Here is a 23947-nt window from a genome sequence, read left to right as displayed (position 1 = left end):
AACTCTTCATAATGACTAGTAAATTTAATTGATGTGCAATATAATCAGTGTTATTATTACAGTATGTATCAGAAAATGTGTCCATGTTGAACTTTTCCCCAAGACATCGACAAAGGTGACTCCAAGTAAGTACATGAAAAACATGCATGTTTGAGCGATTATCATCATCCGTGTTGGGAATCACACGTTAGTCTTCAGCTCTCACAAATTTCGACTTTTGAGAGTTGTCGTTCGTAGGGGGACGACAGCGGGTTAACGAAAAAACAAGACAGACGATTTTTTATATTGTATTCTAATTAGGTACCAGACACAAGAAGTAAGATTGGATACGTAAAAACTGAAACAAAAGTCTCAATGGTTTCTCCTCATTATGATAATAGATTGTAGAAATGAATCTGAATGCTTTACAACTGCATAAACTTCAACAGTTATCATCAACAGATCTACACATTTCCCTCTGGTTCGCAAATAATTAAGTCTTGCCCTTTTTACCGCTGAAAGCTGTTGGACGGTCACAATAATTGAAAATTGTTTCACTTTCGACTGTTGGTTTAGAATTCGACTACCGGTTTGATATTTTCCAACTTATGGGTCAATTTTCACAACAATACTTTCCCAACAGGTATTTTGAGATTTTGATAAAATAACAAATATGATATTTTGCGAACCAATATTTCAGGTACATTTCATGTCCACTAGTTTGATGTAATGGAACATTGGTTTGACCACTAATCCTTTTATATTAGTATTTTTCATTCTCCTCTCTGTTACAGAGGTTCGTAAGAATGATGGAATTAATTTCAATTATGTCAGGTTCATGACTATATTTTTGTTGATTCGTTATAATACATAATTCAAATTTGTGTAGTTCTGCCAATAATTTGTGAATGGCCAGAGTTGACTGTAACCAGTTAATACTACTGAACTGCGGTGTTGGCGAAAAGCGTCCAGAATTTAAAAAATGTTAGTGAAAATTGTGTAATTATCATAATGTATATTTGATTTTCATCAAATAACGGGTTGGTCCATTCATAAGTTATTGGAGGTATAATTCGATGTTAATAGGGAAATAGCACGGATTCATTAATCGTTTTATAATATATATACTGGTAAATAAAAAATGAGGTTATGTTATATTTTTATTGTGGAATTATACCAAATTTTTTGAACTATGTAGAACATGATTTTTGACGTATCCACTAGTTCCTACCACAACTTCACCAATTTGATGGATTTTAAAATGTAACTTTTGTTTTCCTAGTGTTTCGCACTGCCATCATGCGACAATGGTTCTCTGGAAGATTTGTAAAAAAAGAAAAAATGGATGTGTCTACCAGAAGATAGCAAAAAAACTTCTGATATCTGGATACATTTTAATTGTGTACACACACAGATTGAAATTCTTTAGAAGACAGATGACCTTGATTCGTCATCCTTCTAAAAATAGAGGAAATACGAAATGTCATTGTCATATCGAATTTTTGTCCTAATAAGATTTTTTTTGTGGAATTGTTTTTCAAAGATTCGATAGGCCCCTAGGGGGTTCGAAATATCGTGTAGACAGTGCAAAATGTCGGTGAGAGCTGTAGGCACGCGTATACTAAAACATGGTACATCGCTCATTCGTCACATTTGCAACAAACGAAACATCAACACTATTACCGACAAAATTAATGCAGCTCAACAAGTTGCTCCCAAACCCAGAGAGTATGTCGGCAATCAAGTGATCCAGAGAGGATTCGGCTTGAGAAATGTTGGTGTGCAAATAGGGTTGCAAGCAAGACGAATCCTCATAGATAACGTTCTGAACAGAGTCACCAATAGCCTTGCATCGGATTTGAGGAAGCGAGCGGCTAGAAGGTGATTGACATAGCCAGTATTTGGTATATGTTGCTTATTTAATGAATCATTTTGATATTGTTTACTTGGTTACTTTTACTATAATAAGCACAACGTAGAAGTCGAAGAACCTGGAGGTCCCGAAATAGGTGATTTTTGACCTGTAAATACTTCGACCAACCATAGACCAATTGAGATAATAGTTTTAATAAACTCAACTTAATACTTTTTAAGAAACTGAGTGCCCATAAAAAATGAACAGTTTGACCAAGCTCTCAAATTAAGGAAATACATCATGCATTTTAGACTTTTGAATTAAATAAAAAATTATTCATACAAACAAGTAGTAACCTTTTTTTAATCAAACTTTTTATATGAGTTTATTCACTTGGACAGATTATACTTTTCATATTTTCAGTTTTGTTTTTATGCACATAACTTTAATTCAGACGTATTCATATTGTGTGTATTATTAATGATGATAAATGTTGAATTTTTCACATTTTATCATTTTGTCCAAAATTGTGTAATTTTCGTGGGATCTGTATGGTCGGTTGGAGTTAGTTTAGCCTCTGGTATTTATTTTTCAATTTTTTTTTTGTTTAGACTGGTGCAAGAATTCATTTCCTTGTTCAGTACTCTTCTATCAATTTTTGAAAATCTCTTTTGAATTCGTTGCTTCAGATTGAAAAAGATAGTTGTGTAATGTTGCATTTTGTAGGATTTTTTATGGAGATTCTCGACCGTTTTTTGCATTAGTTGGAGTTAGTTTGGCCTCCGGTACTGGAATACTAACTAGGGAAGAAGAACTTGAAGGTGTTTGTTGGGAAATAAGGGTGATTTTTATTAAATTTACTTAATATTGAGTTTAATATAAAATACTTTTAGGAAGCAGTGTCGAAAATTAAATGGCATTACCATGACGTCAATTTGGATGAATCAAAATTTGGAAATACTCCTCTCACTCTCAACGACTTTTGCTTCGGTAAACCGATAGCAAAAGGCTCAAATGCAGTTGTTTATGCTGCTAAAATATCTAGCGAACAAAGCAGTACATCATCTGAACCTGTAACAGGACCTGTCAAGGTTAAAACTGAGGATAGCAGTGATATAACAAAATTTCCTTTGGCATTGAAGATGATGTTCAACTATGATATTCAGTCCAACTCTATGGCTATTCTGAAGGCTATGCATAGAGAGACTGTGCCTGCTAGGTTGTATTACAGCAATGTTGAAATTTCTGATTGGGAAAATGAGTAAGTTCCACACTAAACTATTGAAAAATATTTCACAAAAATGTTTACAGACAAGACTAGTATGACATAGAAAATGTAAACATAAATATTGTTATTAATTTGTTATAATAATTTCAGAATGTCCATGAGAAATAGACAATTGCCACCTCATCCAAATGTTGTAGCAATCTTTTCAGTCTTTACCGATTATGTTCCTGAGCTGGAAGACTGCAAGGGCTTGTATCCAGCTGCTCTTCCTAAAAGAATCCATCCAGAAGGAGAGGGAAGGAACATGTCTTTATTTTTACTCATGAAAAGGTAAACCATATATTTGAGTGACCCATTTTATTTTAGGGGTTTTTGCGGGTATTATGAAATAAACCATGATGACTTGATAAAATTAGTTTTAACTTTTGAAGGTTGTTGTTCATATGAAGAAAAAGGGTGGTCAGTGGAACATCCAAACAAGAGCTCTCTCTGAATAAATGCAAACATTTTTTTGTCTTCATTTTTCACTAGTGGAAGAAAAGGATGTTATATAAAAATATGTGTTCTATTATGTCAGGTTTTGATGATGCATGTTTTAGTTGCTCCGAGTATATCTCACTTGTATTTCTCAATTACAGGTATAATACCAATCTGCAAGATTTCATAACCTCTTCCTCACCGTCCAATAGAACTTCTATTTTACTCTTCACTCAGCTGTTGGAGGGCATCACACACTTATCTAGACATAGCATTGCCCACCGTGACCTCAAATCAGACAACATTTTGTTGGACACCTCAGAACCGGAAACCCCAATCCTGGTTATCAGCGACTTTGGCTGCTGCCTCGCGGATAAATCTCATGGGTTGACTTTGCCTTATACTAGTTATGATGTCGATAAAGGTAAGTGATTTCTGGGACAAAAATAACTTTTTTGTAATGTTAACTGTTTATTATTTTTAGGTGGAAATACAGCTCTTATGGCTCCAGAAATCATTGGTCAACAGCCAGGCACTTTCAGTGTCCTGGACTATAGGAAATCAGACTTGTGGGCTGCAGGTGCCTTGGGGTACGAGATATTTGGCCACGTCAATCCCTTTTACGAGAATCAGGATCAACAAAAGTTGAGAAGCATTGATTATGAGGAGAAAAAATTGCCCCCTTTGTCGGAAGGAGTGCCTTTTATTATTAAGGCATTGATCGGGAATATTTTGCAGCGCAAACCTAATAAGGTAAGAAGTACAAGATGGGTTTAATTGATCTGGTACTTTAGATAGTAATGATAATCTTTATTTACCTATAATGTAAAATTGTGTACTAATAATATTCATAGTCTCTCCCAATGTACCTTTACAGTAGGTTCTGATAAGTTCCTGCTAATACCAAGATGGACATTGAATTATATCCCAAAAACATAACGGATAGTCTTGAATAAATAAATAAATGATCAGTGAATTAGATGCTTCTCATTCATCCAGCAGCAGGACCACACTGAAATCAATGGACTGGTTTCGAAGTATTACCTCTCATCAGTGCAGGGATGATCCTACCCAAACAGCAGTTTGGGTCAGATCTTTCCTGCACTCGTGAAAGGTAATACTTCGAACCCAGTCTGTTGGATATAATCCAATGTCTAGCGTGGTATTAGCCGGGAAGTAGTTGTCTTCTGGCAGGCATTGACCAGAACCTACCGTGTAGGTATGTTAGGAGAGATGAATATTTCAAGATATTATTTTGAAATATTCATTTTCTCATTTCTATGTATGTCTTCCCAATACAGTCTACAGACCTATTTTAATTTTTGTTAAAAAAACTTTCAATTAACGATATTTCACAACGAACTGATTTCCATTCAGATATTGAGCATATTGTCACAAATTTATTTGATATGCTTTCCAAATAGAGACTCACTGGTTTGCTCTATGGTAAGATCGCTTCTGGGTTCAATCAACTGCAACCAATACAGGATAAACCAGGTTCACCAGTTACATTTGTAAGGAAAAGTCTCATTTGTATAGACACGAATAAAATGTATTCATGTTATTCGTAATTCAAGATCTATCAAGTTTTAAATTCATGTAAATGTACCATAATTGGTTTTATTGTATTCTTCCTTTCTTTGGAAAGATTACCACATTTTTTGTATCAAAATGGAGAAGTAGATGGCCATAAACTTTCATTCCCAAAAATTAATTTCTTCTAAAAATCCTTTCAATTTGGTTCTATTTATTTTTAATGTAATCGGGAGAACCCTTCGATTGAAATAAATGAATTAACTAACGGAAAAGTATTTTTTCAGCGTCTCGATCCGGAAGTAGCTGCAAATGTATGTCAGCTGTTTTTGTGGGCTCCAAGTTCATGGCTCAAATATGACACAAAGTTGCCATCAAGCGCCGAGGTAAAAACTCAAATGTTATATACTTTGTAATTAATAACTAATTAATGATTTCATAGATCCTCCAATGGTTGCTTAGCCTAACAACAAAGGTTCTTTGCGAAGTCAGAATTAACAACGAAGCTTTTTCTCGGTCTACGAGGTCAGATCAAGACAAAGCTAGATCAGAGGAAAATACAAGAAGCGGTCGTAGGACTTATCCCGAGTATCTGCTGATTTCTAGTTTTCTGGTGAGAGCCAAGATATCCAATATAAAAGCGGCTCTTTCCTGGATTCAAAGTAGCAATTATGAGGTAGATTACTGATCAATATGGATATATTATACTGGATATTGGGTTGTATACTTTTGAATTGTTCTTTAGATATCTTTTATTTATTACCCTCAAGTATTTTTAGGTTTCATGAGTTGTTGTATTCAAAGATAGACTGTTGAAATGTGATTTATGGTTGAAAAAAATTGAGTTATTTAGTATTTTAAAATTGAAATGTTCAAGAACATGTAAAGTGAAAAGGAAATATTGATTGATAAATAAATTTTAGTTTATTTTTAGTCTCCACTTTATTTCAGCGACGTTATGCAGACATGTCTTTCATAGGAGGCGATTCAAAACATTGAGTAAGCAATGCTCGAAAATCAAATACTGAAATGATTGAATACATTTTAAATGAAAATTTCTATTTTTTTGGGAAAGAAAGTTTTTGGCTTTCTACTACTCCATCTGATACAAAAAAAAATGGATGAGAGAATCTTCCAAAAATCTTTCAGTTTGTGTCTGAAAGTTACTTCTTTGCATGATCTACACATCCATGTATAGAGTTACTTATTTTCAAATTGATTAATCCTTCCTTTCTTTGGAAGATTCTCTCAACCATTTTTTTTTTATCAGATGGAGTAGTAGAAAGCCAAAAACTGTCTTTTCCAAAAAATTAATCACTCCTAAAAATATAACCCTTTCAAATCAGAAAATTTCTATGTTTTTCACTACTTTTATTTGTAATTAACGTTACTGCGTTACTATATGGACATTCTCAAACTTATACAATAAACTTAAAAAATAAAAATAAAGTTTATTGTATAAGTTTGAGAATGTCCATTATAGGACGAAACTGCAGTAACGTTAGTTACAAATATAAGTGGTAAAAAACATAGAAATTTTAATTTCTCTTTTCATTATGATCTTCTACCACATAGTCGGCTACATCCATCAATTTATTGAATACATTTTATCATCTAAAATAATTGCTCCAAAATTCATTTGAAATAATTCACACAAAACGTGTTCATGAAATTTCATCCCACCATCATTGAACGTATCAGATATTTTGTTTAATTTTTATTCTGAGCAATAAATTAGCATTATCTCAAATTTTCGACTTTTTCTATGTCAAACATTATTAACAATAGATTGTTACGTCAGTTTCTGCAACACCAACAATCGAAACGTTGTGAAGTAGTTAGATAAAATATCTATTCATATTTTTCTGCATCTCTTTCCATCATTTATTTTGATTATTTTATGGAATATTTAGGTCCTGGTATTTTTAATATTTGCAACCTTCCATTCACGAATTTTTATTTTTAGTTTCCATAGATTTCAAAAATGGCTACACACACAACTATTTCTGTAGGACATAAGATCATTAGAGGCGTTTTCTGTTGCTCATAGTTGTCTCTGCTCATAGACATTTTCTGACGCTCATGTATTCAAAACGTATTCGTCTGTGATTCAAATACATTCATTCTGGCGTTGAAACGATGACGTCACATCAAATATGATTTGAAACGTATTCATCATGATTCAAAACTAAGCGTGAGGTTGGTTTTAAAAAGGAATTTGACGTTACGTTACGTCAGTTTCTGCTTTATTTTTATCGTCATAGTTTATGAAGTGCTGAAACCTTTTCATCAAATACGTTGTAAAGATGTACAAAAGATTAAATTGAGTTAGAGAAAATCGAAAATTTTATTTTTATTTTCGAATTTGACATCTGACACAAATTGAATCATTCTATTCTGGCGAATTTTATTATTAATGACGTAACTATGAACATGCTCGAATACTATTAAACGCCAGAAAACACCTAAGGCTGCAGTACTTGTCACATTACTGCTTAATACTTTCCGCCCTAGTATTACTAGTTGTACCTCCCTTTTTTAGAGGTTTTTTATTTTCTAACTCTTCGTCACATAATTGAAATAAAATCATTCTATCCATATGTAAATAAGAAATGAACCACGAGAACCGACATCTCGTCCCTCAGCGCCCTCTCGCGGCAAGAATTTCCCCAAACTGTTCAAGCAACATTATTTTTGTACAATATCAAAGGGATGTAGAGGACTTGTCTCTTTCCTATAGTAACTAAGGATATAGTGAGGAGAGAGATGATCGTACCATTTCTTATTTTGATACTACCTTCCACATTTAATAAAATATAAACTTCAATACCTCTATAGATTTTTTTGTTGAGATTTCCAAAACTCTATATATGTAGAAAGATTCATTACAGCACATATCAGATCATTTTACCTATTGTATATTATAAATGGAATTTTATATTTTTATTTACTAAAATACTATTAAACACTTCTTTGTCCTCAATAATTAACTTATAATGCACAGTTTGGAACCTTTGGTGTAGTAAGGAATATTACTGGAGTTTTTTCCCTTTGAAGATGATCACTTGGTGATTGAAACACGTATCGAGGTGTTAAAAATAACGATTTGGTGTTGGGAAAAAACTCCAGTAATACTCAATAATTAAGAAGAAGAATATCGAGAGTAAATGTCAGTTGTCAATAAGTGGCTTAAATGTCAATCGTTCACTTGAAGTTTTTTATTGTGGATTAACTTTGAATTTAATTAAGTTGTCAAACTTAGTTTGGTGAATATGTTAACCAAAAGTCTTATAATGAGTTCTTTCGCTTCGACCTTAAAACTTATCTCTGAAAATGTCTAAAATAAAACGAAAAATCACCGTGAACCTCACGACAAAGAGTAAAACACTCACAAAGACTCGTCCCAGCGTTTTCGAACGTCTCGGCACCAAGGCGACCGCCACTGCCAAGGAGTACTGCCATCATTGGGCTCAGAGCGGTTCCTGTCCTTACGGGAAGGGATGCAAGTATTCGGCTACTCATACCCTGATCAGCCCATCAAAGCAGCGAGCAGCAAAAACGCAGAGCATCGCCCCCAAACGCAGGCATGCTAAGGATGGACACAAGAGACCGCCTCAACAGAAGCCGCCGCAGACGCATGAAGGTACCTTGAAGTTATATTAATAATAATTTATTGAAAATAGACTTCCAAATATAGTTTACTATAGGCACTAGCACAGAGTTTTTTCTTTCAGTTTTTATCTGATATAAAATATGCACTACATATTTTTTCAAAACGTTTTTATTGTAGTTATTGTTTTTCTTCCTTTCTTTGGAAGTCTCCCAAATTTCTTATTCAATAATGGGTAATTAGAAATCTGAATAGTTTTTTCTCCAACATTTGAACTTCTGCAAAGCATCACTTCTTTTTATATTGTTTGGTAGTTTGTTGAAATTGAACAACTCTTTATGAAATAAGGAGTTCATGGTCCTTGAAAGATTGGTTGACGTAACATACAAATCATTACTACCTCTTGATTGATGGTAATGAATTGGATGGTGAAAAGTAATGAATTCATTAATCTAGGATGGTATTTTCCCATTAGGTGTTTCATAAATGAAGATTAATGAGAAATAGAATAATCTGTCTTTCACTGTCAACCAATTTAGGACTTGAATCAGCTATGTTATTGGGGTATATTTGTTTCATTCCAGTAGTATTTGCCAGCCTCTACTCTGTAATTTCAGTCATTTTTAAATGCAGTTACCATCGAGCAAAGACAGCATACTAGCATAGTAATCAAAATGAGGTTGACTCAAGGTTCTATATTAACTGATTTTTATGAAATTTCATATGTATATTTGGTAGGTCTAAGAATAGGTTGTAATATCTATATTTTTTTAACCCCAAATATATTTCTATTTTTTTGTTTTTTTTTATGATGTGGCATTGAGAAATACATATAGCACTCAATTTTTACCCTTTAACAAATCCAATTTTTTAATAGCCATTTTAGTAATTTATTAATTTATCAGTTATTCCCGCCAAGCTTCTACCAATGTCACTTTTCACTCAGTAAACAGCACGGAGTAGGGATGAGAACAAAGCCGGTCTCTCGCTCACACAAGCCTTCTCTCAACTCCCTACACAGTTTTCGGCCACTATTATTGTTTATCAATCGAGCGATGCCACCGAAGCTGTGATATATCCTACACAGTTTTAGAGCTCATTGGATTTCCCAGGCACGCTTCCGCATAATTTACAACTGAAGGTTGGATCGCTCCGTAATTTGAATCCACCGCGACTGTGCAACGGCATGCGATTAGTTATTAAAAAATCAATGAAAAACTTTGTTGAAGCCATCATTTTAAATGGCAAGTTCTTAGGTGAAAATATATTAATACCACGAATCCCTATTAAACGTGTGCAATTTCTAATTAGATTGGCATTTGCAATAACTATTGATAAGTCCCAAGGTCAAACAATGTTCGTTTGTGGCTTGAATTTTCAGCACACCATGTTTTTCACACAAACAATTACACGCAGCATGCTCTCGAGTGGGCAAACCATCCAGTTAGTTTGTGTTAGCTAAACATGGACTAACAAATTGATTGAGAATGTCAGTGTTCGTTTTTGAAATATTTGCCAAAAACTAGAATTGTCTAATTTCGTTTTTTTTGGCTCAACCAACTTCATTTTGAATGATATAAGAAAAAGCAAAGCAACTTTCAATACTGTTTCATATTTGTTATACTCTGATATAAACCAATTTGCAATGCGACATTTCGTTCATTAGGATTCATCATCCACTTCATTTTATTAAATATGAACCTACAGATTTTCATTGATTTTTATAGCCTTGATTTTATTGTTAGTAATTTTAGTATAGTACTCTCGAATAATTTGTTTGTATATACTTATGGTGTATATGCCCACACACAAGCAGTACCTACTGCTTGTGGTATATATATTCTTGTTTATTCACAATAATGCTGCATTTGTTGAATTATACTCTGTAATTATTTTTCTTGTGCGACTAAATATTGTAAAATAGTATTATTGTAATCCATAAGCAGATCATTATCATCAGTGTTTGTGCAAATCTGATTGTACACAGCTATTTCTAATACTTATTTCCAAAGGGAATAAATTGTTTATAGGATGAAAGTTAATGACATCATTTGAATTGCACCTTTCAGGCACGCGGACAACTGAACTAAGTTTGAGCTGTTTGGGAAATAGCCTACGTATTTGGAAGTATTTACAAAATCTAATATAATATGACTAAATTCTGTGAAAATTCTCTTAAGGACCTTAATGTTGATTATATCAGCTTTGCACTTATTATCTATATTTTGTACAATTGATTTTAATTCTGTTAAGATAACTCCTCTGAATTCGGAAAACCTGCATTGAATCACTTTTGAAGTTTTTGCTTAACCAGGGTGATGAACAAGGGATGGTTGCTTCGAAACCTAATATACTTTCTATGAAAAAATTGTTGAATAATTTTGCTTTCGATTTGTCTGAACTCTGCATTTCAAATACAACTACTGTTTTGAGGGTTCTCTACATTTTCATGTTGTATTCTATATACATTATTGTATATTGCATTGTTATATTGACGATTTCTATACAATTATTATGATTGTCTTGAAAAAATACATGATTTTGATTTGAAGAGTGGGAGCAGTGGGACCCTGATGAATTAGAAGACGCAGATCCTGATGACCTAGAGAAGCGTCGCCAGGAGTTGCAGAGGGAGCTCGAGCTTCAGATGAAAATGGAAAGTAAGGCAAAAAAAAAGGAGAAGAAAGTGAAAAAAGATAGCAGCCCTAGTAGTGATAGTTCTAGTTCAAGTTCAGAATCAAGTTCTAGTAGCGAAGAGTCAAGCTCATCTAGTTCTAGCTCTGCCGAGGCCAGGCACAAGAAGATTAAGAAGCCAAAGATGAAAAGGAATACCTCCTCATCTTCAGATGATAGAGCCCATAATAAGCACAAACTCAAGACTAAACGTAATTCGAGCAAATCTGCTACTAGAGAGAAGCAGCCAAAGAAGTGTGTCAAGCCAGTTGTCAAGGCCAAGTCTCCTTCTCCTACGAGGCAGAGGAAGAAGTCCGAAACCCCCCCACTGAAGGGAAAAACAAGCTCCGCCAGTAAGAAACTGAGTACGGAGAAGTCTCCAAGACCCCACAGTCGCACAAGCGTGAAGGTAAGTGTAATTTATAAGTGCAAATTAATTTATTTATTAACAAACATAAGTAGTATTGAAGCTGCCTGAAGAAGCTACTGTAAGTGTTACAGTCATTTTGTGTATTATTTTAGGGTTTACACATTGAATTTAAAGAAGCCTTGTAGATTCAATATAAAATAAGAAACAATCTTATTCAATATTCAGGTACACTTGAATTAGTTTGAGACAGAAGACAGGGATCATCCATATGAAATTGCAGCATTTGATGTGAATACATTTAATTCAAAATACAAATGTTTGATGTAGATATTATTCTTGAATTACACGGGGTTCGTGAAGTTCTTTGATGCGTATTCATTTCATTTAGTATGAATGATAAATTATAAACAAAGTTTCATCCTTTGAGTTCCATGAAGTACTACACCATCTGTATAATAGTTTCAGGAGAAAGTCATAATATTGGACTTTTGAATGTTGAAAGAAATTTGTTTTTCTTATCATTTCATAATCAGGATCAAGTCTTTTGGTAGCAGCATACAGTCTTTGATAGTTGTAATGTATCTATAAATTTTCAAGTCCTAATGAGATTTGTGATATTGATGACTTATTTATTTTGTGGAAATTCATCTTCAATTAGATATAGGAATAAAATACTTTGTCTAATTTCCACTTACTTAATGTATTGATATTAATACGACCAAGGTTTCAGTTTTTACACCTTCAGTGCTAGAACACTTGAGAATGGTGTAAAAACCGAAACCTTGGTCGTATTAATAATAATACATTAAGTGGAAATTAGACAAAGTATTTTATTTCTATATCTAATATTCCTAATGAGATGATGAATAGAATAAATGGTGCAGAAATCCAGACGTGGCTGTAGGTGAAAAGCTATTAGATTGGTATGAAAACAAAATAATTTCCAACAGTTTTGACAAGAATCGGGTATAAGCCTTTATCGAAAGCCTCAGCAAAGCTAGTATATTTTGATAAAATTTTATTTTTTCAATTAAGTCATCTACGAAGGAAAAACATCGAACCCCTTCACCTAAGCCTTCCAAGGAAAAAGAGCGTGAAAAAGAAAGAGAACGCGAAAGGGAGCGTGAAAAGGAAAGGGAACGGGAACGAGAAAGGGAGCGTGAAAGAGAGAAGGAACGAGAAAGGGAAAGGGAAAAAGAACGAGAACGTGAGAGGGCCAAGGAACGTGCGAAAGAAAGGGAGCGAGAGAAAGAAAAAGAATACAAAAAGAAGGAAGCAACTAGGTATGTTAAAGTACAAGTCAATAGTCATTTAGATAACTTTAACTGTCACCATTTTAGGTCACCTAAGAGAGATAGTAGGACTGCAAAGGATACCAGAAAGATGGATACTCCTGACTCTTCACATTCTAGAGATAGGAAGATGTCACCAGGTAGAGGAAAAACGAGCAGCACTAGCAGAAGGGATCATAAAAGTCCTGCCAAAGATGACAGGAGAAATGATAAAAGGGATGACAGAGGAAGGTGAGTTCTTTTATGATTTTGATTATACTTGTTCACTTCTTTTTTCTATTTCTTTGGACAAAGCAGGTAACAAAGCAATGAGACTAAAATTTGCTGGGTTCACCAGATCGCTTCTTCCATGCAAATGAATAAGTGTACTGTCGGGGTAGTTTAACCCGAATTTTCAAGAAAGTAAATCATCGTACCCTACCGATTTTTTGTTTTTAATTCCACCAAAAATTTCTTTAATTTCATATATATCTGTAGGTGTGAAGAAGAAAGTAGTAGGTACAGTGCAATTTTATGAATATGACATCGGATCATTTTTTACATTAATTTTTTCAGCTGATTTAGATGCCACAGAAAAATAAAATAAGTTGAAATCTTCGGAGTTCAGCTTTATGCTTTCCTCTCAAGTCATTGATAATATTTCATGAATCTTTTTGTTTATTCTTAGACGGGGCAATGGGCTTGTTAGGGGTATATTATACTTATCAAGTCTAATCGGTTCCAAAATCATTTTATATTTGCAGAAAAAAGAATAATTTGAAAAGCAAGAATTTAAATTGGCCACGTGTCTGTTGACCAATAAAATTGATTATGTCTAGAGCGGAGTTGCCAAGTGTTTGGTTTTTAATATTCAATCACAGATCTGACGATCCAATTTGACAGGCGCCATTTTTGTTGTTATTGTTGTCACTTCGGTTGAATACAACTGTTACAATTATCTAATTAAAGAACGTTTTTTTGTAAAAGGTAGATCTCGGCGGGTGCCTATTTTGCTGCATATTCCGTGTCATTAGTTTACATTCCGAGAAATATTTTTTCAGGTTATTTTTGGATTGATATGTTCTGGAGTAATTCTACATTTCACTGTACATATTTTTGCTTCTCTTTTCAGTCATCATACTGCTCCTTAGCCAAGATAAAATAAAAATTAAATCAAAACTTTCCATCCTTCGATAAAAGACAAAGTCTGAAATGAATGTCATATACATAAAAGGGACCTACTAAATATACCACCTGCCGTTTCAATTTTTCATTCTTCATTTCGGTACCAAATTCAAATTTTTCAAGTAAAATTCATCGATCATTTCAAAATCGACTCTTGGTAAATTGTCGGAAGTCAGCTTTAACAAAACTAGGCTTAACATTCATTTTGAAAAAGTTTGTGGAAACCGTTGACATTAGAAAGAGCACATAGTCGCATTTACTATAGAAGGCGCTGGCTGACTGGATGACAATATGGCTATTATACCAGTAATGTTGAATTTCTTATTTTTGGTGGGTAGCATGAATGCATAATTGATTTATTTTATTAGGGTTCATGAGCATTCGAAAACCATTTGAAAATACAGCTCATTTAATTCTATTCAGAATCATACTTGAATATAACTTGTATCAAGGCAAATATTATTGTCCATTTTTATGCTTAATTCGTGGATTCGAGCAATCTTATTATTGTATATTTATTTGTTTGCTGGCTTCATTCTTTAAAAAAATTGAAGAATAATTACATAAAATTTTAATTGATCGTTCATTTTCTCAGGAAAATGGAGTACCCATATCACAATTTTTTGGTTTATTCGGCATTGAAAATGTATGTTATATTGGATCCATTCTGCTTATTTTTGCAACATTGTCTTTCAACTTTTTCTTACCCGACAGCTCGCGTAGGAACAATTCGTTTTTTCATCGAGTTTAGTTTGTGTGTGTTTTAAAAGTGTTTTAGAGATATATTTGAATATTAATATGGTGCATTCTTATGCTGATTTTAATTGTGCGGAAAGGCACAAGAAAACAGAAAGCTCATTGGTTTATAGAGTTATTTCATATAATGAGTTTAGGTTCCCAAAGGATAAAATGATGAGAAAAAATGGGTGAAAGTATTGAAAAGAAAGAACTATAATCCTTCTACTCTTCCAAGACTTTATAGAAATAGTGACTATAAATGAAAGGGAGACAAAAATATTGAATTTGATGACACAGTTTTTTATTTCAATTTTCAAGTATTCTACACAGAAAGTATTATCTGAAGTTTACTGTCGCTGAAAGTATGATACACTTTACTTCATTAAATTTTATCATATGATTAATGGTATTACCTCAGAAGTTTTTGTTGGATGAGTTCGAGTACAATCAATTCTGTCTATACTTGACCTCATTCAACTTTCCCTTTCAAGTTTTGGAAGATTCAAAAGATTACCCAAGCGAGCCTATAACATTTGAATTTAGTAGCTATATTAGAGAGAGTTATGTATGTAGGATTTCTTTTTTGTAATAAATTGCAGTTGTACAGATTGAGGATTGTAGAATAAATTGAATATTTGAAATGATTCTTTAATCCAGTTTGCTCTATTTTTTTATTTTCATAACTGTATATCATTAAATAATGCATAAAATCATAGTTTAGGTAAATATTTTGTGATCTATCGACTTTGTGTACTGATTTTAGGTATAGAACTTATTTCCAAACATGATTTATCGTGTATATTTTATTCCATGCGGATAATTTTTCATTAATTGAAACGTTAACGGGTTCATATACACTTCCATAATCAAATTGATAATTATAAGCTCCGTAAATTTTACGATTTGCTAATGTTGATTATTTCTATTGTTTCTATTGGTCAATCGAACAAGAAGCGGGAATAGGGTCGTGACGTCACCACCCTACCCCATTCGATTTTTAATAATTAATTACGGGAAAACTACGGTATTTAGAGAGATGAAACAAAGTACACTGTTTTTCAATTCAAAATTTCTATCAAGTGAACTCTAAACCAAAAATCATGAAACAAGCCCATTCTAAATGAATAATTTTTTTGAACAGATCTCGTGGCAAAGACAGTAGAGCTTCCGGTTGTGACAAGAGCCGCCCCAAAGACTCCAGTTCGAGTAAAAGAGACTCACGTGATAGAGATAGGGAACGCGAACGCGAGCGAGAAAGACGGTTAGCCAGAGAAGAGAGAGAGGCGGCTCGCGAAAAAGAGCGAGAGGAAGCACTGGCCAGGTGCCAGGAGAGACAGAGAGAGCGTGAGAGGTTGAAAGAGCTGCAGAAGAAGGAGGAGGAGCAACGAAGAAGGGAGAGGTCAAGGAGGGAGGACAGGGGGCTCGATAAGCCTTCAGGAGATCGAGTCGAGCGTCTTTTGCCGCCGCCGGAGGAGCGGGTGCCTCCTTCCCGAAGAGCGCACTCTTCAGAGCGAGACCGATCCGAGCGTAACCGAGGGAGTGACAGGCATGACCGGCGCTCCCCGGAGCATTCTAGCCGCAAGTCATCTGATCGGAGGTCAGATTTGGACAAAGATAGATCGTATGACAGAGGTTACGATAGAAATCGTGAAAGAGAACACGAAAGGTGAGTAAGCTGGTTCAAAAAAAGTTTATTGTAAATAAAATTGTGAGATTGAAAAAATTCAGTTGTTGTTAACTTGCAATAGTATGGAAAGTCAAAGAAAAAATATGGCAGTAGTATAAAAGTCAGAATTTAAAAAAATAATAATCGGACACCGTGAAATTTTTGAAACTATCGAAATTAATTTATTCATCAATTTTCAACAGATACACTATTTCCACATTAATGACCTCAAAAGTAAAGGTATTTTTTTGCATATAATTTTACAATTGAAGCATTGGTACAGCAAACAAATAGTAATAATGATAAGTATAAATAAATTGATAAAAGTATATTTTTAGGAGAGATTAATTTTTGAAAAAGAAAGGTTTTTTTTTCTACTTCTTCATTCTTATACAAAAAATGTGAGAATCTTCCAGGAGCGGGTGGAAGATTCCCTTTCTCAAAAAGTATGAATACTTTTGAACAATAATAAAAATTAACTTAACTTCTCAATATCTCCTCTTTGTAAAAAATGAATTATAATAAAATCCCAAATCAAGAAAGTTTCAATTGTTGAAACCAGTCAAGCATTAGAGTTCAGTTATGAACCAAACAAGTAAAATTCTTAATATAAACTACTGTAATTGCTTAAAAATAAATAAACCTATTTATTTATTAGTCCAGTTCACCACAAACTATTAATAAAATACCAAATGGAACATAAAAAAGAAAAAAATATTAAAAAGACAAGAATAATCTTAAAGACATTCAACACTAATGATCAATTAAATTATAAAACAAAAACGTAACTATGTCAAGTACATTACAGAATTGTAACAACGTCTCAAATGTTACATCAATGTTCACACAAACCCTAGAGTCAAGTTATTACTTCATAATAAATAAAAGTATGCATTTTCATTTGTCAAGTAGTACATTAAGTTCAAATAAAAAATAAAAATAATAATAAACGACTATTCAGAAGTTTAATGAACAATCTCCTGATGAAGTCGTCTGATTGCAATTTTTTTTTTAATTTTAAATATGACAAATGAAAAAGATCAAGTTCTGAAAAGTATGTATTGAAATTTTTTTGAAGCTTACAACTTATTGCCATCGAGCCATAGTTAATCTTGTGGAATCGCAACCAAAATGAAAAAATGTGATTGCTTCTTAAGGATCTTGAGTTAACAGAAAGGCAAAGGTCATCTGAAATAGCTGAACAATTGTAGTGGAAGTTTATTATTTTATGAAGGAATAGAACCATTGCAAGTTTACGTCTGTCCTCAAGTGATAATAAATCTAATACAGACAGCCTCATTTGCGAGGTAAATCCAAGGTAGAGTAGGCCAAGTTTCCAAATTATATATTTAGAGAAGCGATTTTGCACTTTTTCAAGTCTCTCTTTATGACAAGCATAAAGAGGACACCAAATAACACTATTATATTCCAAAATACTCCGAACCAGTGAAAAGAATAATGACTTTATAGCATCATATTCTGTAATATGGGGGGTATTCCTTTTGATGAATGATGAATCGAAAGTAATTCCCAAATCGCATAAGCTTTTGACAGTTTGAAGAGTTACATCATTAATGGAGTAGTTTCCAATGACAGGCTGTCTTATTCTATAAAATCTCAACACATTACATTTCTTAATGTCAACTTTTAGACAATTAGTATCACAGTAGATACAAAAGCTATCTAGGTCATTCTGAATACATTCAATATCATTGGTAGATTGCACTGTTTTGAAAAACTTAAGGACGTCCGCATACAGAGAGATATTAGTGTTTAAACACTGATTTAACATCATTAATCAAGAGTAGAAATAATATAGGCCCAATGTGCGAACCTTGCGGGACCCCTGAAGTCACATGAATTGTTTCTGACACACTGTCAGCTATCCTCACATTCTGCGATCTACCGGAAAGGTAGGATTTAATAAATTTCAAGTATCTGCCCGTTATTCCAAGATTATTAAGTTTTAAAATTAATAGTTCATGACAAACTGAAGCAAAGGCTTTAGCAAGGTCCGTGTAGATAACATCAACTTGGAACCCTTGCTCAAGCTTATTTGTGATGAAGTTTTGGTAGACAGCCAAATTGGTGGCAGTAGACCTTCCCTTGTAGAATCCATGTTGTTCATCTATTATGACGTGTTTGAAATTATTGAATATTTCATCCATAATAAAAGATTCAAATACTTTGGGAATACAAGAAATTTACGAGATACCCCTGTAATTCTGAATATCATTTCTGTTTCCACTTTTGAATACTGGAGAAAGGAAAGATTTTTTCCAAACACCTGGAAAAATCCCTGTATCAAATGATCTTTGAAAAAGTATTTTAAGGGGATGTGATAAACTGTGACAGCAATTCCTTAACAATAGATGTCTCAAAGGGCGCGGGTCCTGACGGACCCGCGCCCTTTGAGACATCTAGGTTTTTCAATTTATTTTCAATTAACACTTCACTGAAGGTGTGGAAAGATAACGTGTTAATATCATAATTGATATGGTCTGGTACATAATTTTGAACAGGTGAATGAATCGAAAAGCAAGATTTGAAATGTACCGCAAAAGCATCGGTAATAGTTTTAGGGGTGTCAAAGTTCAACCCATTATATGTCATAATAGTAGATAACCCTTTATCTTTCCTCAATGAATTGAATAATGACCAAAAATATTTGATGTTAGTAGGGATCATATTTTCTGTATTAGAAGATATAGCAGGTAACATTTATCTATATGATACTTGGTTTCCTTGCGCAACTTGGAATATTCTTTGTAATCACAATCCAATTTAGTTTTTTTGAATTTCTTGAATAAGGGGTTCTCTTTTTTTGATAAGTTGAATCAGAAAGGAACTGTACCATTTAGGATACTTTGAACTAGTTATATATCGCTGTGGCACAAATCGAGTAAAACCTTCAAATAAAATTTCATAAAAGGATAAAACTGCTAACTCAATTTCCGAATTAAGCTTAGAAGATCAATTATTACATGAAATTAATACAAATTATGAAAAGCAATTTTACAAAATGGGGTTATTATTCATAATGAACTACCAATTACTTTGAAACGTATTTCTGTAAACCAGTTGAAAAAAGATTAAAAATCCAACTGATAAAACGATCCCTTTCTTTAATTTAAGGTGTATTATATGTTTTGTATTAAGAAATTTCTCATTTCAAATTGATAATCTTATTTCCTGTTAATATTTAGTTTTATAAACGTAGTTAAGGTCCCTGTTAAAACATTTGTTTCTTGCTATCAATAAATGATTGATTGACTAAATAATAAAAAAAAAGTATAATGTAGGTACAAAACCAACAAATGAACCCGTAATAATTTATGCCTAACATTAACAACTAAATTGCTGAAAAAAGTTTATTTGTCCTGCAAATATGTTGGAATATTTATGTAATGCAATGAGGCAGTAGTTGGTGATTTGGTTACCTCCTTTTTGGAAAACTTGTAATTTTGTTTGTTTTGAAGTTATATCAGTACGGGATATATAATAATGATTTTTCTCTAGGGCTGATAGGGATTATGGTAGTGGACATAGAGGAGATAGAGACAAAGATTATGGCAGTCCATATGACAGAAATGCTCGCCACGAAGATAGAAGGTATCTGGACATCGACGATCACTACGTAGAAGGTGTGAGAGATGATTCTAGATTATATGGGGATGAGAGAAGGGGAAGAAGAGATTTGTGGGATATGAGAGAAGACAGGGGTGATCCTGAAAGGTACTGACAAAAATTGGAATTTAGTAATTTCCAGTGGGTTTAATTTTTCGAGTTTCAATTTTTTTTACAGAGATAGAGAATTAGACCATCGTCAAAGATATGGCAGAGAAGAGAGTTTAAAGGGTGGTCGAGAGGGGGATTGGGATCGGGAATATCAGGCGGCTGAACACGATTGGGGGAGTGACAGAAATAGGAGACCAATCGAGTGGGACAACAGGGATACTTGGGATAGCCTTGATCATAAACAGGTTATAATTTTTACTAACATGAACAAAAACTCAAAACTTTGAAATATTCAAAACCTCAGAATCAAATTGCAGAATGAACTTTTGAAATATTGTCATTTTATCTGAATGTTATGTAAAAACAGGTGGAAGAAGAATGGAGGCACTACAACCGTTCAATGGATAGCTGGTCAACGGATGACAGGAGACGTTGGCAGGCAGATTGGAGAGAAAGGGAAAGGGAGAGATCAAGACCCAGAAGTGCAGCATCCCATCATATCGAGACCATTTCTAGTGAGTAATCTATGTATTTTTTTCAGTGTGAATAAATTTAAGCATGTATTTAACAGACTAGATATTTTTCTTCTTCATTGTTAGATATTGCTGATTGCTTGACCCACCTCATTTAACGACTTTATAACATGAGGTTGAATATGGTGTCAAGTATGTGACTTTTGCCATTATTGATGTTATTGAAATATCACTTTAGCGTCTATTCCGCCATCGGAAGACTCGAATCTCGAATCTAGAAGAAAAGAACCAACGCTCGTTTCAGTTCCGCGCCAGGATCAGCAGGAATCCAAAGCAATTCCCTCAGTCTCGGATGCTGTTGAAACAGCTGTCGTCAAGGAATCGGTGTCTCAGAAACGTCCGGCCGAAGATAACCTGGACAGTCAAAGTAGCTCCAAGAAGATGTGCAAGACAGAACCCCAACCGGTCCTAGAAGATGACTTAAGTGAGATTAGCGATGATGCAGATGAGATTCTGAATAGGGATGAGGTTAGCAAGTCATATTCACATTTCTTTATATCAATCTAACGTTTTTTGTTATTTCCAGGAAATACAAGAGTTCATGGAGGAGGGTTCAGCTTCTGTTGCTCAACTGGAACCGTCAACCGTTGACACTGCATCTCTGAAAGACCAGAACACTTCGACTACCTCCCAGAGATCTCAGTCCCCCCCTCCAAAATCTCCTTCGAAGATTGTTCCAAAGGAGGAATCCATCGACGAAGAGAACATGGATCTCGATTTTGAGGAGATTTCTGAGGATGAGTTAGAAGAAGAATCTAAAGTAAAGGGGCTCGGAGATGCTTTAGGTGTTGATTGGGCCAGTTTGGTAGCCGAATCCAGGCCTCGGGTGAATCCTGTGAGTTCTGCAAAGCTCAGATGGGAGAGTCACAATGTTTTGGTACATTTGGGGATATCTGTGGCACTTGCAGGTGAAGATATCGTTAAAAACATCCTCAAAAGGCACGCTGAAGCCGAACAACTCCAACAACAAGCTGAATCCGTTAAAACAGAAGATGCTGGCATCAAAATCAAAGAGGAACCTCAAGAAATGCTCAACGGGATCAAGCAAGAACCAAAAGATGAAGAGTTGAAAGAAGAGGAGTCGAACCCCCACCTCGAAATCGAAGAGAAAGAAGTAGTCATCTCCCATCCCATCGCAGTAATTCAAGTCGCGGACCGAGAAAAGCAGGCAATGAGAAAGGCACTCTTCACTGGCGTGGGGCCGCACAGAAGAGCTTTGTCTGCAAGGAGGGACCTCACTATTAGAAGGCATTTGAGTAACTTGCCAATGACAGATTTGTATATGGAAGCTCCTAAGAGGCATGATCCAGAGTTACTAAAGGTTGCCACTCAGCTGTTTGAGAGATGTTTATAGTTTGTATTTGTTAATTTGTGATTAAATGAATGAATTTTCGTTACATGAACACGATTTTCAATCAACTGAAATCTGGAAGGAAACTTTACTTTTGGGTTACCAAATTTTTCTAGTATTGCCATCTGCCAAGTATAGTAGAATGTCATCATTATTGTAGATTATAGAATTCTAAAAAGGTTACGCAAGTTTTAGTTTCGATTTAGTCCGTTGAGAAAAAGATGGCAGCACTAACAATTTGTGAACTAGAAATAATTTGAATTCTGAAAGCATTTTATGACAAGAAAAACATGTTCTGCACAAAATTTAGAAGAAACAAAAACACCAGTTTCCGGATTTCCTGACATAATTGACTTTCAAGAACAATTGTTACTTCATCGATTAATCTAAAGGTGGCAGTACTCAACACTTGAAGTTTTTCTTGAACATCAATGGTTTGAGTATCTTTTCTTCCTAGATACAGAATAAACGGTATTTTGGAGAGCGATTTTATACACGACGGTATTTTTCATCGCCTCTTGGTCTCAGTATATTGTACCATTTTGCTGTGGCTGAATGTTATCGCGCCGAATCTCTCTCGCGGTACTTTGCAGTGAGTAAGAATTCACTTCAATTTAATCATTGGTTTTACAGATTACAGTAAAAGTAATATAAGACATATCACAAATAACATATAGATAGAAATTTCACATTTGAAACTGACAATTTTAAAAATAGAGTAAGTAAATTAAAATATATTATTGAATGAAAGTATCCAATTAGCTGGAATAAAATTCTTCAATATTACAAAACATTTCCAACAGAAAAATTTTGAGATGCTTTCTGAATTTGAAGTCAGTAGTTTCCTTTTTAATTGATTCCGGGAGCTTATTGTAAATTCTTACGCCGTCGGAGATAGGTCCCCTGAGGGTTACATTCAAATTATTTTCGAGGTGTTTTTAGATGGTAGTTAAATCTAGTTAAATAACTGTGATCATTACTATGAGTACTAATGCTTTTATTTTTAAAAATGTAGCAAAATATTTCTAGAATATACAAGCAAGAGAGAGGAAGTATTTTCAGGTTGACAAATAATGGTCTGCATGATTTTCTCCGACTTTTATTCAATAAAGTTCTTAGGCATTTTTTTTGCAGTATAAATAATTTCTGAGCTCCTGATGATGAACCCCATAATAAGATTCCATATGTGAGTTGTGAATGAATTTCAGCATAATAAAATTTTTTAAGTACGGACAAGTTGAGAACTCTTCGTAGGCATTTTAGTTGAAATATTTTGCTGTTTAGTTTGGACATTATTTCTCTGATATGGAATTCCCAATCTAATATGTCATTCACAATTATACCTAAAATTTTTGTTTTCACATTGTTTTAGTTCTCCCATTTTAATTTCTATGTTTTCAATCCTCTTTTGTCTAGAGTGAAATATTGAAAAATTGGTTTTACCAGAATCGACATATAATTTGTTTGTTGAGAACCAAAGTACAATTCTTGTCATTAAATCGTTACAGTTTTGTTGGATGGCTTCTAAGGAGTCTTCTGCTACTAGGATCGACAGATCATCTGCGCAAAGTGTTAGTTTGTATTCATCTAGGTATTTAACAATATCTGGTATATATAAAGAGAACAATATAGGCGCAAGACACTTCCCTGCGGTACCCCTACACTTATTGATATTAAATCTGATCAGTATATGCTGTTTTATCCATCATCCTCAATGTGAGATATCATCAACAAGCTATT

The 23947-nt window shown here is 33.9% G+C and overlaps 2 protein-coding genes across 2 annotated transcripts; both read left to right on the top strand.

The window, feature by feature from the left end:
• The first annotated feature begins 1426 nt into the window (after positions 1 to 1426).
• Pink1 (PTEN-induced putative kinase 1) lies at positions 1427 to 6005 on the top strand. The gene is made up of 8 exons (XM_023167720.2): positions 1427 to 1860; positions 2561 to 2675; positions 2728 to 3095; positions 3213 to 3392; positions 3701 to 3963; positions 4024 to 4292; positions 5360 to 5458; positions 5515 to 6005. The coding sequence occupies exons 1-8, from the start codon at positions 1571 to 1573 to the stop codon at positions 5758 to 5760; spliced, it is 1830 nt and encodes a 609-aa protein (XP_023023488.2). The 5' UTR covers positions 1427 to 1570; the 3' UTR covers positions 5761 to 6005.
• A 2251-nt stretch (positions 6006 to 8256) lies between these two features.
• LOC111511427 (uncharacterized) lies at positions 8257 to 22259 on the top strand. The gene is made up of 10 exons (XM_074184050.1): positions 8257 to 8715; positions 11235 to 11764; positions 12761 to 13008; positions 13066 to 13248; positions 16061 to 16585; positions 20105 to 20320; positions 20391 to 20568; positions 20691 to 20838; positions 21035 to 21324; positions 21383 to 22259. Exons 1-10 carry the CDS (start codon positions 8406 to 8408, stop codon positions 22208 to 22210), a joined length of 3456 nt encoding a protein of 1151 aa, XP_074040151.1. The 5' UTR covers positions 8257 to 8405; the 3' UTR covers positions 22211 to 22259.
• Positions 22260 to 23947: the final 1688 nt, after the last annotated feature.

This window comes from Leptinotarsa decemlineata, unplaced genomic scaffold (genome assembly GCF_025532065.1).
Source record: "Leptinotarsa decemlineata unplaced genomic scaffold, Ldec_3_MD MMD2_tig00026354_RagTag_RagTag, whole genome shotgun sequence".
Taxonomy (NCBI): domain Eukaryota; kingdom Metazoa; phylum Arthropoda; class Insecta; order Coleoptera; family Chrysomelidae; genus Leptinotarsa; species Leptinotarsa decemlineata.
Note: the sequence above shows the minus strand (reverse complement) of the source record. Positions and strands in the feature narration are given on the sequence as shown.

Excerpts from the sequence above, each read along its gene's own strand:
- Pink1 (XM_023167720.2), top strand. The coding sequence starts at position 1,571 with ATGTCGGTGAGAGCTGTAGGCACGCGTATACTAAAACATGGTACATCG. Across the intron at positions 4,293-5,359 it reads TGCAGCGCAAACCTAATAAG|CGTCTCGATCCGGAAGTAGC; the intron begins GTAAGAAGTACA and ends GTATTTTTTCAG. Across the intron at positions 5,459-5,514 it reads AGTTGCCATCAAGCGCCGAG|ATCCTCCAATGGTTGCTTAG; the intron begins GTAAAAACTCAA and ends ATGATTTCATAG.
- LOC111511427 (XM_074184050.1), top strand. The coding sequence starts at position 8,406 with ATGTCTAAAATAAAACGAAAAATCACCGTGAACCTCACGACAAAGAGT. Across the intron at positions 20,321-20,390 it reads GACAGGGGTGATCCTGAAAG|AGATAGAGAATTAGACCATC; the intron begins GTACTGACAAAA and ends TTTTTTTTACAG. Across the intron at positions 21,325-21,382 it reads AGATTCTGAATAGGGATGAG|GAAATACAAGAGTTCATGGA; the intron begins GTTAGCAAGTCA and ends TGTTATTTCCAG.